The 12,935-nt window shown below is 56.3% G+C and overlaps 2 protein-coding genes across 2 annotated transcripts; one reads left to right on the top strand and one right to left on the bottom strand.

The window, feature by feature from the left end:
- Positions 1 to 1,451: 1,451 nt before the first annotated feature.
- LOC112615908 (uncharacterized protein CXorf49-like) lies at positions 1,452 to 5,348 on the bottom strand. The gene is made up of 6 exons (XM_025372810.1): positions 4,009 to 5,348; positions 3,275 to 3,431; positions 2,655 to 2,731; positions 2,326 to 2,371; positions 1,736 to 1,777; positions 1,452 to 1,629 (listed from the first exon to the last, which is right to left on the bottom strand). The coding sequence occupies exons 1-5, from the start codon at positions 5,230 to 5,232 to the stop codon at positions 1,737 to 1,739; spliced, it is 1,545 nt and encodes a 514-aa protein (XP_025228595.1). The 5' UTR covers positions 5,233 to 5,348; the 3' UTR covers positions 1,452 to 1,629; position 1,736.
- Positions 5,349 to 6,178: 830 nt separating this feature from the next.
- On the top strand, positions 6,179 to 9,997 carry LOC112615907 (uncharacterized protein CXorf49-like). The gene is made up of 6 exons (XM_025372809.1): positions 6,179 to 7,505; positions 8,032 to 8,188; positions 8,721 to 8,797; positions 9,075 to 9,120; positions 9,673 to 9,714; positions 9,821 to 9,997. The coding sequence occupies exons 1-5, from the start codon at positions 6,276 to 6,278 to the stop codon at positions 9,711 to 9,713; spliced, it is 1,551 nt and encodes a 516-aa protein (XP_025228594.1). The 5' UTR covers positions 6,179 to 6,275; the 3' UTR covers position 9,714; positions 9,821 to 9,997.
- The last annotated feature ends 2,938 nt before the right edge of the window (positions 9,998 to 12,935 follow it).

The following is a 12,935-nucleotide window of genomic DNA, read 5'->3' as shown; positions in this document are numbered from 1 at the left end:
TCACTGCCTCCACTCTGTGAATCAGCCCTTTCTTGCTCAAGGGAGAGCACCCCCAATTAATTTGATTCCCAAGCGGGTGCATGCAGGGGCATGCTCATGCAGGCGCGCGGGTGCGCGCGCGCACACACACACACACACACACACACACACACACACACACACACAAACCTTGAATGGTATCTGCATTTCGATTGTCTTTGTCTATTCAACACCCAGTCTCTTGGCGATGGGAGCAGGGAGAACCTACACACACCTCCTCACTGGAATCGGAATCTGTGCCCGAATCTGGGGCCCACCCAGTCCAGGATTCGCGCTGAAGGTAGCGGGCGATCCCAACTGTCAGGGAGGGTGGAGGCAGAATAGGGAGCTCAAGGAAATCTCGTGTGACCTCGAGAGGCAGTCTGGAAGACTGAGCAGGGACACGGAAATATCACATGAATAAAAACCTGCGAACTTGGGGGTGGTGAAATGATATTTCACGGGGACCATCCAAGAACAGCCAGGCCTAGCATCGACACTTGCCCTGGAAAGCAGCGGCCATTTTCAAATCAAGGGTATGGAGCTGACCGGCTGCTGAAGGGACTGTTGGCTGCCTATAGGATGCCAAGGATGTGGAAGCCGCCTTCCGTGTATCTCCCGGCCCGCAGTTACTACCTGGTTGGCCCGCAGGCACCAGAACAGATCCAGTGTCCCCACCTCCAACCAAGAGTCTACCCTGCCCTTTTCTTCCGCACTCCATGTATCTTCTCTTTGGCTCAGCTTCCCACCAGGATGTGGCTTCTGCCTCCACCTGGCTACTAAAACTAAGGAGGAGACCTGACTGGATTTGGTAACTGAGGTTCAAAGGTGAGGGCTAAGAGGAACCGAGGATGCCACGCAGGTTACTGGCCCAGATGACTTGACTGTGTGCGTGGTGGCACCGGAGGGACATAATAGCTCCAGAAAGAGGACTGGGCTCTGTCGTGTTCCTCAACAGCATGGAAATAACCGTGCAGGAAAGGCCATCCACGTGAAGCCACTGGGAGAGCAAGGATGCTCATGATGGAAAGGATGGTGGTAGGGCAGAACCGGGACAGTGAACCGCAGGAGGAAAGGTGAGAGACAGGGGTTCGGGAAGGAGGCCATCAGTTCCTGCTGAAGGAGAGGGAGAATAGCACTGAAGAAGGGGACCTGCGAGACTCCAAAGTAGGAGGAGAAAAGGAAGGAACATGAGCAGGTTGTGTAGGAGAAAGGCAGGAAATGTTCCTGTGGCGGGGCAGGGCCCTCACAGCACCTAGACCCAGGCACTATGGTGACTGCAGGGCTGCTGCTCAGAGGCCGGCCCAGGCGCCCTGCAGGGAGAGGCCCCACCATAGAGCGTCAGTGGAACTGTTCTTCCAGCTCCAGGGAATGGAGCAACACCTGGCACACCCCAACACTCCCAACAATCACAGAGAGGGTAGACCAAAGACCACAGAATATGAGAACGACTTTATTTCAAACTGCTTTGAACTACGTTGGGAAGGGGGCAAATGCAGTGGAAGAGAGGAAGCCCTGGCTGAAGAGGATACGGAGGGAACCCGCTTGGCTGCAGCTCTGGAGCTCCAAAGTTGGCAGCTGTTCATCTTGTAGGAATATGCTGGCTCCAACCTGTGAAACAGAGCAGGCTCAGGGACGGGCCCCCAGCCAGGGCCAGCCCACAGCCCTCCTAAGCTACTGGGACTGTGGGAAGGGGCATGGTGTGTGCAATACTCACTTCAAAGGTCCTGGAACTTGTCAATGAAGGACTTCATGGCCGCTGAAACAGAGGCAGAACCGGGCACTCCAGACCCAGGGAAACAGAAACCCACCCCCTGCCCCCATGGGGAACCACCTAGCCCTGCAACCAGAAACCCCACCAGCCTTGGTACTGACTCACCCACCCGTCACCTGAATTAAATGTGGAAATGCCTTTTAAGGAGGAAAGTGGTTCTCAGGTGTTGGGCCATCCCAGTACTGTTCAGAACGTGTTCCAAAAACAGATAAGCCAGCCAGCAAGCAAAAACTGTATAAGCCATACCAGGCAGCAGTTAAAGGGAAAACACATGAGGTGTCTCTAACTGTTGTAAGAGAAGGAGAGTTCTGGGACTCGTGGACAAAGTATACACAGAGTTCAGATGACACATTGCTGTCTGTGCACACCCCTAGCTGAAAAGGCACAGCTCCAGGGCCAGGCCTGCTTGGTTCTCTTCCTCAAAGGAAAGTCAGTCCCAGTGATGCCGCCTGTACCTGCAGTCCACCCCCATCCCCGGCACCTGCAGAAAGACACCGCTGTCCATCCCTGCCCCAGCCAGGGCTCCATCATACCTAGTTGGTCTCTAAGGTCCTCAACTTCCCTCTGCAGCCGGATGCACTAGCCCAGGAGACACCGGAGAAAGAGAAATGGTTAGTCAATTCTGGCCTTCTCTCTCCCTGTCCTCCCTCTTTCCCCCAGCCCTGACAGCCCCCACAGCCTGCAGCCCAGTGGCGAGGTGGGTTGGCATGAATCCCTCGATGTAAAAGAGGCATCCTCTCTCTGTGGGGTGCAGAAGGTGGTGATGGGGCGGGGCGGGGGGACACAGATATCAGTTTAACCTGGACACGGATCCCACCATCTAGTGTGGACCTGGATTTCTAGGAACCACACAAAGCATTACCCGAGGACAGCCCGGGGCTCCTGGGGGCTGCTGCTGCCTTTCTGGTCTTGGAGGATGGACAGGTGGCTGCTGGTCACCTGAAAGAGAATACAAATTCCAGCTTCCAAGCTTCCCAGTGAGGTGGAAAAGGCCTAGAAGAGTCTAAAGTGAGGCAGCATCACCCTCTGCTGGCAACACGTTGTCCCTGCTCTGCCCAGCAACTCCAATCCTCCCTCTGGGACTGTCTTCCCTGTTCCCCAGTGTGAGCCCATCTGCACCTATGGCCCCCTAGCGTTGTGACTCCAGGTTGGACGCCAGCAGTGGGGCAGCCACAGCCAGGCCCTGGGAGGGCCAGTGTGGCTGAGCAGGACTTAACAGAAAAGGGCTCCGTACCGCTGAAAGTCTCCTTCCAGAGTTGGAGTTTGGGGCACTGCTCCAAATCGCCCCCCACCACACAAACCCCACTCATAGAGGAGGATGTGACTTAAAGCCAGCCCCATCGACACCCCATTTCCCGTGGGACACCTGCCTGGGTGGGCAGGGAAGAATGGAAACAAGACTTAGCCCCCATAAGCGACAGAGCCAGAGGTTTCCCTCCCGACCCCTCTCTCCTCCACTCCTATCAAACCCGCAAGACTCACCGGAGGGTGCATGGCGTCTGGGCAGGAGGCCTCCCAGGCTGTAGGCAGAGGGCTCTGAAGTTCCCGGAACTTGGGGAGCTCTGATGTTGGGGTTGCAACTGCTGAGTTCTCCACGATGCACGGATAGGCGAGGCAGCCCTGGCCTGTGTGTGGGAAGCTAAAACAGAAATTTCTGAGTCGGGCTGGCGGTGGGGGCAGGCGGTGAGTACATGTGGGAAGGGGTTGTGGTAAGGTGGAGACTCTGGAGCCTAATCTCATTAGCACTTTCTCCCTCAGTCAGCCCCAGGCCAGGAGGCAGAGCCCAGCCAGGGAAAACACTGGGGATACTGAGATAGCCCGGGCTCCCTTCCAGGTGGCTCGGGCAACAACTAAGTAAGGAGGAGTCAGGAAGTTGATGAGCCTAGATGCCCCAGGTTTGTGGCCCACACTTTAGGGGATCACCCCAACCTCACCAGCTGCTGGCCCTGCCTTCCATCCCAGCTCCTCTCTGGGGGAGGAGGCAGGACCCCTGCAGAGTGTCCGGAGGTATGTCCGTCACACACCATTAACGTGTGCCCCTACAACAAAGACCCTTATTGGGCATTCTAGTATCCCTGGGCTCCCGATGACAACCCTCGAGCAAGGGATAGAGGGGGCATGGCTAAACAGGTGTGTGCTGGAAGAGAGGAGGTATGGTGGGAGACAGAGGAGGAGGAAGATAAAGAGGGAGAGGAGGGCCAGAAGGGCCTACTCACTTGGGCCCTTGGGACCTCATCTCTATTTGGGTCATTATCTTCTCTGGTCACAACCTGGGACTCCCTGGTCTTCCTTCCTGCAGGTTTCTTCCCAGGGCTGCTGTGCTTAGGCTTTTGTCGTTTCTTGGAGATCCCCTGGGGCCGCACACCAGACAAGGGCTGGGAGGTGGCCGGCTCCGGGGGAGCGGCTGAGAGTCTCTCTCCGCAGGCAGGAAAGGATCTCCCCAGGGCCAGCTGAGAGGCACCCCCTTGGGACTTCTTCTCCTGGGCCATCTTCCTCCTTGAAGGGCCCCGGGGCACGGCCCCTGCAGTGGCAGCTCCTGAGCAGCTGGGCCTGGCCTCCACCTTTCCCCAGGCCCTGCTCTGCATTTTCTTTCCGGGAGAGTCCTCCAGCTCTCCCACAGCCGGCCTCTCCATGACTGGAGTGAGTCCGCGGGGAGCAGAGGTCAGGAAACGGCCTGGCACGGGCAGGTAACTCTCCTTGCAGTGGAAGCTTGAGTGTCTGGATGTGTCTGCTGCCTTCTTGCGGCTGCCGGACTTGGCTTGGCTTCCTTCTTTGTGGCGAATGCCCACCCTCATCAGTGGTAAGTCACTGGTCTCATCGGAGGAATCAGAGTCGTGGGTAGACATCCTGGCGGGGCCTTTTGCAGAAGGCTGCTGGGGATCCACTTGGACGCTCAATCTGCTCTTCGACCCCCTTTCTGGGTTCTTCCAGGCCCGGCCTGACCCAGGACCACAGAGGTGGAGACGACCGGCAGAGGCCTGCTGCCATTCTCCAGGGCTGGGGCCCAGCGCGCCACTCCCACTGGGATCGACCTCCGGTTCCACCCGGTTTTCAGCGGACCCTTCAGTAGCGGTGCCTTCAGGGAACGGGTGTCTCTGAACGCTGGGCGGCGGCATGATGGTGGCTGGCTCATCAGCCAGGTAGAAAGAGTAGTCCACACCATCCCCTTGGTCATCGACGGGGGTGCCAGGCCGGCCTTCCCGGCCCCAGAGCACCACCCTTCCCTGCTCTATCAATTCGCTCTCAGGCTCGAAGCTGAAGCCCTCAGGATCTGTGAACCTGCTCTGGCCCTTGCCGCTGCGCGGTGCCCCCAAATCGAGGCCTCGGCCGTGGCCGTGGCCCTGTGGGGCTCCGGCGCTGACCGTGCGGGTGCCAGCCTGCTCGCCACCCTCCAGGTCGAAACCAGCCCCCCAAACGGACACTTCGTCGGGAGAGCTCATGGCGCCAGTTCAGGCAGCCTGGCCTATGGGGAGACGGTCGTGCTGGTAATGGCGGGAGAGGAGAGCCAAGCCCAGCCAAGCGGGCCACGGGACAGGAACAGCGACGCCTTCGGGACCCTGCTGCCCTCACAGCAGGCGGAAGTACTAAGTGTCCCAGACAGCGCGTGGCTTCCGCGCGCCTTCGACCCAGGTGTCGAGCCTTCTCATTGGTCCCCCCTCCACCAACCAGCGCACCCTTTGTTGGGCGAAGCCTCTGGGCTTTAACCAATCGGGACACAGGCTCTTGGTTTGCCCCGACACCCGTCTTTCGCGTGGATGCGCTGTGGTCGGGTCTTGGGGCCAGGGTGCACTGGAGCTCTCAATCCATCTCTTTCTTGCTGTTTTGCTCCCTCCCTACTTTTTAATGATTGCTCCTCTGTGTGCCTGGTGCTTCTCGTGCATCAGGACATTTATTCTCCCAAGCTTATGAACTGGGGGCAGCTCTCCCCTTGACCTCCGCCTTACAATGGGACACTGGGGCTCAGAGATGTGACTGTCATTGGAAAGTAGGTGCCTGGCCAGAGGCAGCAGGACAGGAAGAAAGAGGTGGATCGAGAGCTCCAGTGGGCCCTGGCCCCAAGACCCGACCCAAGTACACCCACCCAGTCAAATGACGGGCGTTGGGGCAATCCAAGAGTCTGCTTCCTGATTGGGTAAAGCCCGGAAGCCTCGTCCAACAAGGGGCGCGCTGGTTGGTGATGGGCAGACCAATGAGAAGGCGTGGAACAATGAGAAGGCAGGACGCAGGCCTTGAGGGAGCCCGTAAGCCTCGCGCTGTCAGTGACGTCTCGTGAGCCGACTGTGGTGAGGGTGGCGGTGTCCCAAAGGCCTCGCTGTTCCTGTGGCCCCAGAACACAACCCTTTGCTGCTCTTTCAGTTCACTCTCAGGCTCAAAGCTGAGAGTGTCCCCCTCGGCTGGGCTTGGCTGGGCTCAGCTCTCCTCTCCCACTGTTACCAGGACAACCGTCTCCCCACAGCCTGGGCTGTCTGGACTGGCGGGCGCCATGAGCTCCACAGATGAAGTGTCCGTTTGCGGGGCTGGTTTCGGCCCGGAGGGTGGCAAGCAGGCCGGGGCCCACGCCGCCAGCCCCGGAGCCCCACAGGGCCACGGCCACGGCCGAGGCCTCGATTTGAAGGGGCAGCGCAGTGGTGAGGGCAAGGGGGAGAGCGGGTTCACAGATCCTGAGGGCTTCAGTTTCGAGCCTGAGAGCGAATTGATAGAGCAGGGAAGGGTGGTACTCTGGGGCCGGGAAGGCCGGCCTGGCACCCCGGTCGACGACCAAGGGGACGGTGTGGACTACTCTTTCTACCTGGCTGATGAGTCAGCCACCATCATGCCGCCGTCCAGCGTCCAGGGACACCCGTCCCCAGAAGGCGCCGCTGCCAAAGGGTCCACTGACATCTGGGCGGACCTGGAGGTTGGTCCCAGTGGGAGAGGCGCGCTGAACCCCTGCCCTGGAGAATGGCAGCAGTCCTCCGGTGGCCCTCTCCACCTCAGTGTTCCTGGGCCAGGACCGGCCTGGGAGAACCCAGAAAGGGGCTCGAAGAGCAGATTGAGCGTCCAAGTGGATCCCCAGCAGCCCTCTGCGGAAGGCCCCGCCGGGCTGAATAGTGACGACTCTGATTCCACAGATGAGAGCAGCGACTTACCGGTGATTAGGGTGATCATTAGCACCAAACAAGGAAGCCAGGCCAAGCCCGGAAGCCCCAAGAAGCCAGCAGACACTTGCAGACGCCCCAGTTTCCACCGCAGGGAGAGTCACCTTCAGGTTCAGGGACCTCTCCTGACCTCTTCTCCCCGCAGACTCACCCCAGTAGTAGAGAGGCCGGCCATGGGAGAGCTGGATGCGCCTTCCTTGAAGAAAATGCAGAGCATGGTGTGGGGAAAGGTGGGGGTCAGGCCCAGCTGCTCAGGAGCTGCCGTTAGAGGGCCCCTACCCCGGGGCCCTCTGGGAAGGAAGGTGACCCAGGAGAAGAAATCCCTAGAGGGTGCGCCAAAACCGGCCCTGCGGGGAGCCTTTCCTGCCTGGGGGCAGAGACTTTCAGTAGTTCCACCTGATCCAGCCAGCTTCCCGCCAGTCTCTGGTGTGGGGCTCCTGGGGAAGTCCACGAGACCCAAGGAGCCCAAGCACAGCAGCCCTGGGAAGAAACCTGCAGGAAGGAAAACCAGGGAGTCCCAGGCTGCGGCCAGAGAAGATAATGACCAAAATAGAGATGACGTCCCAAGGGCCCAAGTGAGTAGGTTCTCTTCGCTGCACTCTTCTTTCTTCTCCTCCCTCTCCTCCTCCTCTTTCTCTTCTGTCTCTCCCCACCCACCTCTCTTCCAGCCCACACCTGTTTACCCATTCCCCCTCTATCCCTTGCTCGAGGGTTGTCATCGGGAGCCCAGGGACACTAGGATGCCCGATTGGAGTCCACCTCATAGGGGCACACATTAAAGGGAGCACTTTGTGTGTGCCAGGCCTGGCTCTGGACACTCTGCAGTTGTTCTGCCTCCTCCCCGAGAGAGGAGCTGGGATGGAAGGCAGGTCTGGCAGCTGGTTTGGATCACGGGACTCCTTAATGTGTGGGGCGCAAAGCTTGGGCGTGTAGACTCATCAACTTCCCAATTCCTCCTTCCCTAGCTGTTAAGCAAGCCCTCCTGTCTTGGGGCTGACTGAGGGAGAAAGTGCTAATGAGATTAGTCTGGAGTGTCCACCTTAACACAGCCCCTCCCCATGTGTACTCACCACCAGCCCGACTCAGAAATTTCTGTTTTAGCTTCCCACACAGAAGCCAGAGCTGATTTCCCTGTCCGTGCGTCGTGGAGAATACAGCAGTGGTGACCCCAACGTCAGAGCTCCCCAAGTACTAGGAACCTCACAGCCCTCGGCCTTTACCTTGAGACGCATGGTGCCCAGATGCCATGCACCCTCCGGTGAGTCTTGCGGGTTTGATAGGGGTGGAGGGGAGAGGGGTCGGGAGGGAAACCTCTGTCTCTGTCGCTTATGGGGGCTTAGCCATGCTCCCAGGCTTCCCTACCCACCCAGGCAGGTGTCCCACGGGAAATGGGGTGTTGATGGGGCTGGCTTTAGGTCACATCGTCCTCTCTGAGTGGGGTTTGTGTGGTGGGGGGCGATTTGGAGCAGTGCCCCAAACTCCAACTCTGGAAGAAGACTTTTGGTGGTACGGAGCCCTTTTCTGTTAAGTCCTGCTCAGCCACACTGGCCCTCCCAGGGCCTGGCTGTGGCTGCCCCACTGCTGGCGTCCAACCTGGAGTCACAACGCTAGGGGGCCACGGGTGCACATGGGCTCATACAGGAGAACAGGGAAGACAGTCCCAGAGGGAGGGTTGGAGTTGCTGGGCAGAGCAGGGGCAACGTGTTGCCAGCAGAGGGTGATGGTGCTTCACTTTAGACCTTGCTAGGTCCCTGGGAGGCTTGGAAGCTGGATTTTGTGTTTTCTTTCAGGTGACCAGCAGCCACTTGTCCATCCCCCAAGACCAGAAAGGCAGCAGCAGCCCCCGGGAGCCCAGGGCTGTCCTCGGGTAATGCTGTGTGTGACTGTTAGAAATCGAGGTCCACGCTAGATGGTGGGATCCATGTCCAGGTTAAACTGATTTAGGTGTCCCCCCAGTCCCCTCTGCCTACCATAACCCATGCAGAGTGGGTGCCTCTTTTCCATTGAGGGTTTTGTGCCAATCCACCTCACCACTGGGCTGCAGGCTATGGGGGCTGTAAGGACTGGGGGAGAGATGGAGAACGGGGAGAGAGGAGGCCAGAATTGACTAACCATTTATCTTCCACCGGTGTCTCCTGGGCTAGTGCATCCTGCTGCAGATGGAAATTGATGACCTTAGAGACCAACTAGGTATGATGGAGCCCTGGCTGGGGCAGGGATGGACAGCAGTGTCTTTCTGCAGGTGCCGGGGATGGGGGTGGACTGCAGGTACAGGTGGTGTCACTGGGACTGACTTTCCTCTGGGGAAGAGAATCAAGCAGGCGTGGCCCTGCAGCCTTCTGTGCCTTTCCAGCTAGGGATGTGCACAGACGGCAGTGTGTCATCTGAACTCCGTGTACATTTTGAAAAACGAGTCCCAGAGATCTTCTCTTAGGACGGTTAGAGATACCTCATGTATTTTCCTTTAACTGCTGCCTGGTACGGCTTATACGGTTTTTGCTTGCTGGCTGGCTTATCTGTCTTTGAAAAACGTTTCTGAACGGTTCTGGGATGGCCCAACACCTGAGAACCACTTTCCCGCTTAGAAGGCATTTCCACGTTTAATTCAGGTGACGGGTGGGTGAGTCAGTACCAAGGCTGGTGGGGTTTCTGGTTGCAGGGCTAGGTGGTTCTCCACGGGGGCAGGGGGTGGGTTTCTGTTTCCCTGGGTTTGGAGCACCCGGTTCTGCCTCTCTGTTTCAGCGGCCATGCAGTTCCTCACTGACAAGTTCCAGGACCTTTGAAGTGAGTGTTGCACACACCATGCCCCTTCCCACAATCCCGGTAGCTTAGGAGGGCTGTGGGCTGGCCCTGGCTGGGGGCCCGTCCCTGAGCCTGCTCTGTTTCACAGGTTGGAGCCAGCATCTTCCTACAAGATGAACAACTGCTACCTTTGGAGCTCCAGAGTTGCAGCCAAGCGGGTTCCTTCCATATCCTCTTCAGCCAGGGCTTCTGCTCTTCCGCTGCATTTGCCCCCTCCCAACGCAGTTCAAAGCAGTTTGAAATAAAGTCGTTCTCATATTCTGTGGTCTGTGGTCTACCCTCTCTGCAATTGTTGGGAGTGTTGGGGGGTGTGGGGTGTTGGTCCGTTCTCTGGCGCTTGAAGAACAGTTCCCCTGGCTCTCTGTGGTGGGGCCTCTCCCTGCAGGGCGCCTGGGCCGGCCTCTGAGCAGCAGCCCTGCAGTCACCATAGTGCCTGGGTCTAGGTGCTGTGGGGGCCCTGCCCCGCCACAGGAACATTTTCTGCCTTTTCCCAACACACCCTGCTCATATTCCCTCCTCGTCTCCTCCTACTTTGGGGTCTCACATTTTCCGTTGTTCAGCGCTACTCTCCCTCACCCTCAGGAGGAACTGAATGCCTCCTTTCAGAACCGCAGTCTCTCTTGCCTTTCCTCCTGCGGTTCACTGTCACGGTTCTGCCATGTTACTGTCCTTTCCGTCATGAGCATCCTTGCTCATCAACCTGTGGCTTGATGCTGGTCACCTCTCCTGCATGGTTATTTCCATGCTGTTGAGGAGCACGACGGAGCTCATCCTCCCACTCAGAGGACCAGTCCTCTTTCTGGAGCCATTAGGTCCCTCCAGTGCCACCATGCACACGGTCAGTTCATCTGGGCCAGAAACCCGTGCGACATCCTCAGTTCCTCTATTAGCCCTCATCTTTGAACCTCTGTTTCCAAATCCCATTAGGTTTCCCTCCTTGGTTTCAGTAGCCAGATGGAAGCAGACGCCACATCCCGGTGGGTGGCCGAGCAAAAGGGAAAGCACAGAGAGCGCTGAAGAAAAGGGCAAGGTAGTCTCTTGGTTAGAGGTGGGGGCATTGAGTCTGTTCTGGTGCCAGCAGGCCATCCTGGTGAAAACTGCCTGCTGGGCGCCTGTAGCCCCAGGTACTCCGGAGGCTGAAGCAGGAGAATCACTTGAACACGGCAGGCGGAGGTTGCAGTGAGCTGAGATTGTGCCACTGCACTCCAGCCTGGTGACAGAGCGAGACTCCATCTAAAAACAAACAAACAAACAAAAAACCAAAACCCAAACCAAAAAAACTTCCTGCTGGCAGTTACATGGAAGGCGGCATCCACATCCTTGGTGTCCTGTAAGCGACCTGTTGACTCCATACCCTTGATTTGAAATGGCCAGTTGCCTACCAGGGCAAGTGTGGATGCTAGGCCTGGCTCTTCTTGGATGGTCCCCGTCAAATACTGTTCCACAATCCCCAAGGCTGCAGGTTTTTGTAGACGTGATACTTCTGTGTGCCTGTTAAGTCTTTCAGACTGCCTCTTGAGGTCACATGAGATTTCCTTGAGCTTCCTGTTCTGCCTTCACCCTCCCTGACAGTTGGGATTGCCTCCTTCCTTCAGCCGGAATCCTGGGCTGGATGGGCGTGAGACACAGACACAGATTCTGGTGCCAGTGAGGAGGTGTGTGTAGGTTCTGCCAGCTCTGAACGCCAAGAGCCTGAGTGTTGAACAGACAAAGACAGGAGAAATGCAGATACCATTCAAGATTAGCGTATGTGTGGAGACATCTGTGTGTGTGGTTTTTTTTTTTTTTTTTGATTTGCCCGTTTTTTTTTGAGACGGAGTCTCATTCTGTTGCCCAGGCTGGAGTGCAATGGCACGATCTTGGCTCACTGCAACCTCTGCCTCCTGGGTTCAAGCGATTCTCCTGTCTCAGACTTCCAAGTTGCTGGAGTTACAGGCCTGCGCCACCACTTCTGGTTAATGTTTGTATTTTTAGTAGAGATGGGGTTTTACCATGTTGACCAGGCTGGTCTTGAAACCCTGACCTCAGGTGATCCACCAGTCTCAACCTCCCAAAGTGCTAGGATTACAGGCGTGAGCAACTGTGCTGGCCGAATCATGGTTTCTACCCCGGAAGAAGTGATATTGAGGTGAACAGTCAGCTTCCGCACCATCTTGGGTTTCGTGGCAGGAGACCTGTTCCTGATTCAACCCACAGGAAGCATTGTGAGTGCCTGAGGGGAGAAATGTCCCTGAGGACAGCCAGAGACAAAAAGGGGAGGCAGAACTATCATCTTCAGCCCTGGACCCTCTGCTCTGTAACTCAGCCAGAGGCTATGCCAAATCAGAGTGGTTGTTTAACAGTGCCACACTGTTAGTGGGATGTTCCATGAGCCCTCTGGGCACAGATCCTTAGCCAGCTAGCTCTTCCATACTGCCAAGATACCACCTTTGGGACCTCCCCCATTCTGGATGGGCAGCACTCTGATCATTTGCTTGAGACAAGGCAAACTTGGGCTTAAGGCACCATCTAATGCTGTAAAGGAGGCAGTGGCCTAGCAGAAAAAAATGACATTCAACAGGTAAATTACACAAAATCTCTAAGCAAACATAAAAATCCAAACAAGCCAGACAGAGAAGACTGGAATAAATAACGAATCCTTTAGGTATTTTATTTTATTTCTGGCTGTTGTGAATGAGATTACTTTATCGATTTTTTTTTTCAGAGTGTTCACTGTTGGCATGTAGAAATGCTAGATTTATGTGTGTTGATTTTCTATCCTGCAACTTGCCTGAATTTGTTAATCAGTTCGAAGAGTTTATTGGTGGAGTCTTTAGGTTTTTGCAAATACAAGATCATGTCATCTGAAAACAAGCAGAAGGACAATTACCAGAGTCTGGAAAGGGTAGTGAGGGGTGAGGGAGAGGTGAGAATAATTAATGGGTCCAAAAAAGATATTTAAATAGAACGCACTGTCTGCTTCCCTGTTTTGAGGCTTTCAGACTTAGACAGCCACTCCAAGCTTCTCCCTTTCCCTAGCTTTCAGTTCTTCCCCATTCAGTATGATACTAGCTGTGGGTCTGTGTGTTCCTTCTATACCCAGTTTTGTGAGGGCTTTCGCCATGAAGGAATTCTGAATTTTATCAAATGGGGTTTTCAGCATTAATTGAAATGATCATATGGTTGTTATCCTTCATTCTGTTGATATGGTGTATCACATTGAT

Source organism: Theropithecus gelada, chromosome X (assembly GCF_003255815.1).
Source record: "Theropithecus gelada isolate Dixy chromosome X, Tgel_1.0, whole genome shotgun sequence".
Taxonomy (NCBI): Eukaryota; Metazoa; Chordata; class Mammalia; order Primates; family Cercopithecidae; genus Theropithecus; species Theropithecus gelada.
Note: the sequence above shows the minus strand (reverse complement) of the source record. Positions and strands in the feature narration are given on the sequence as shown.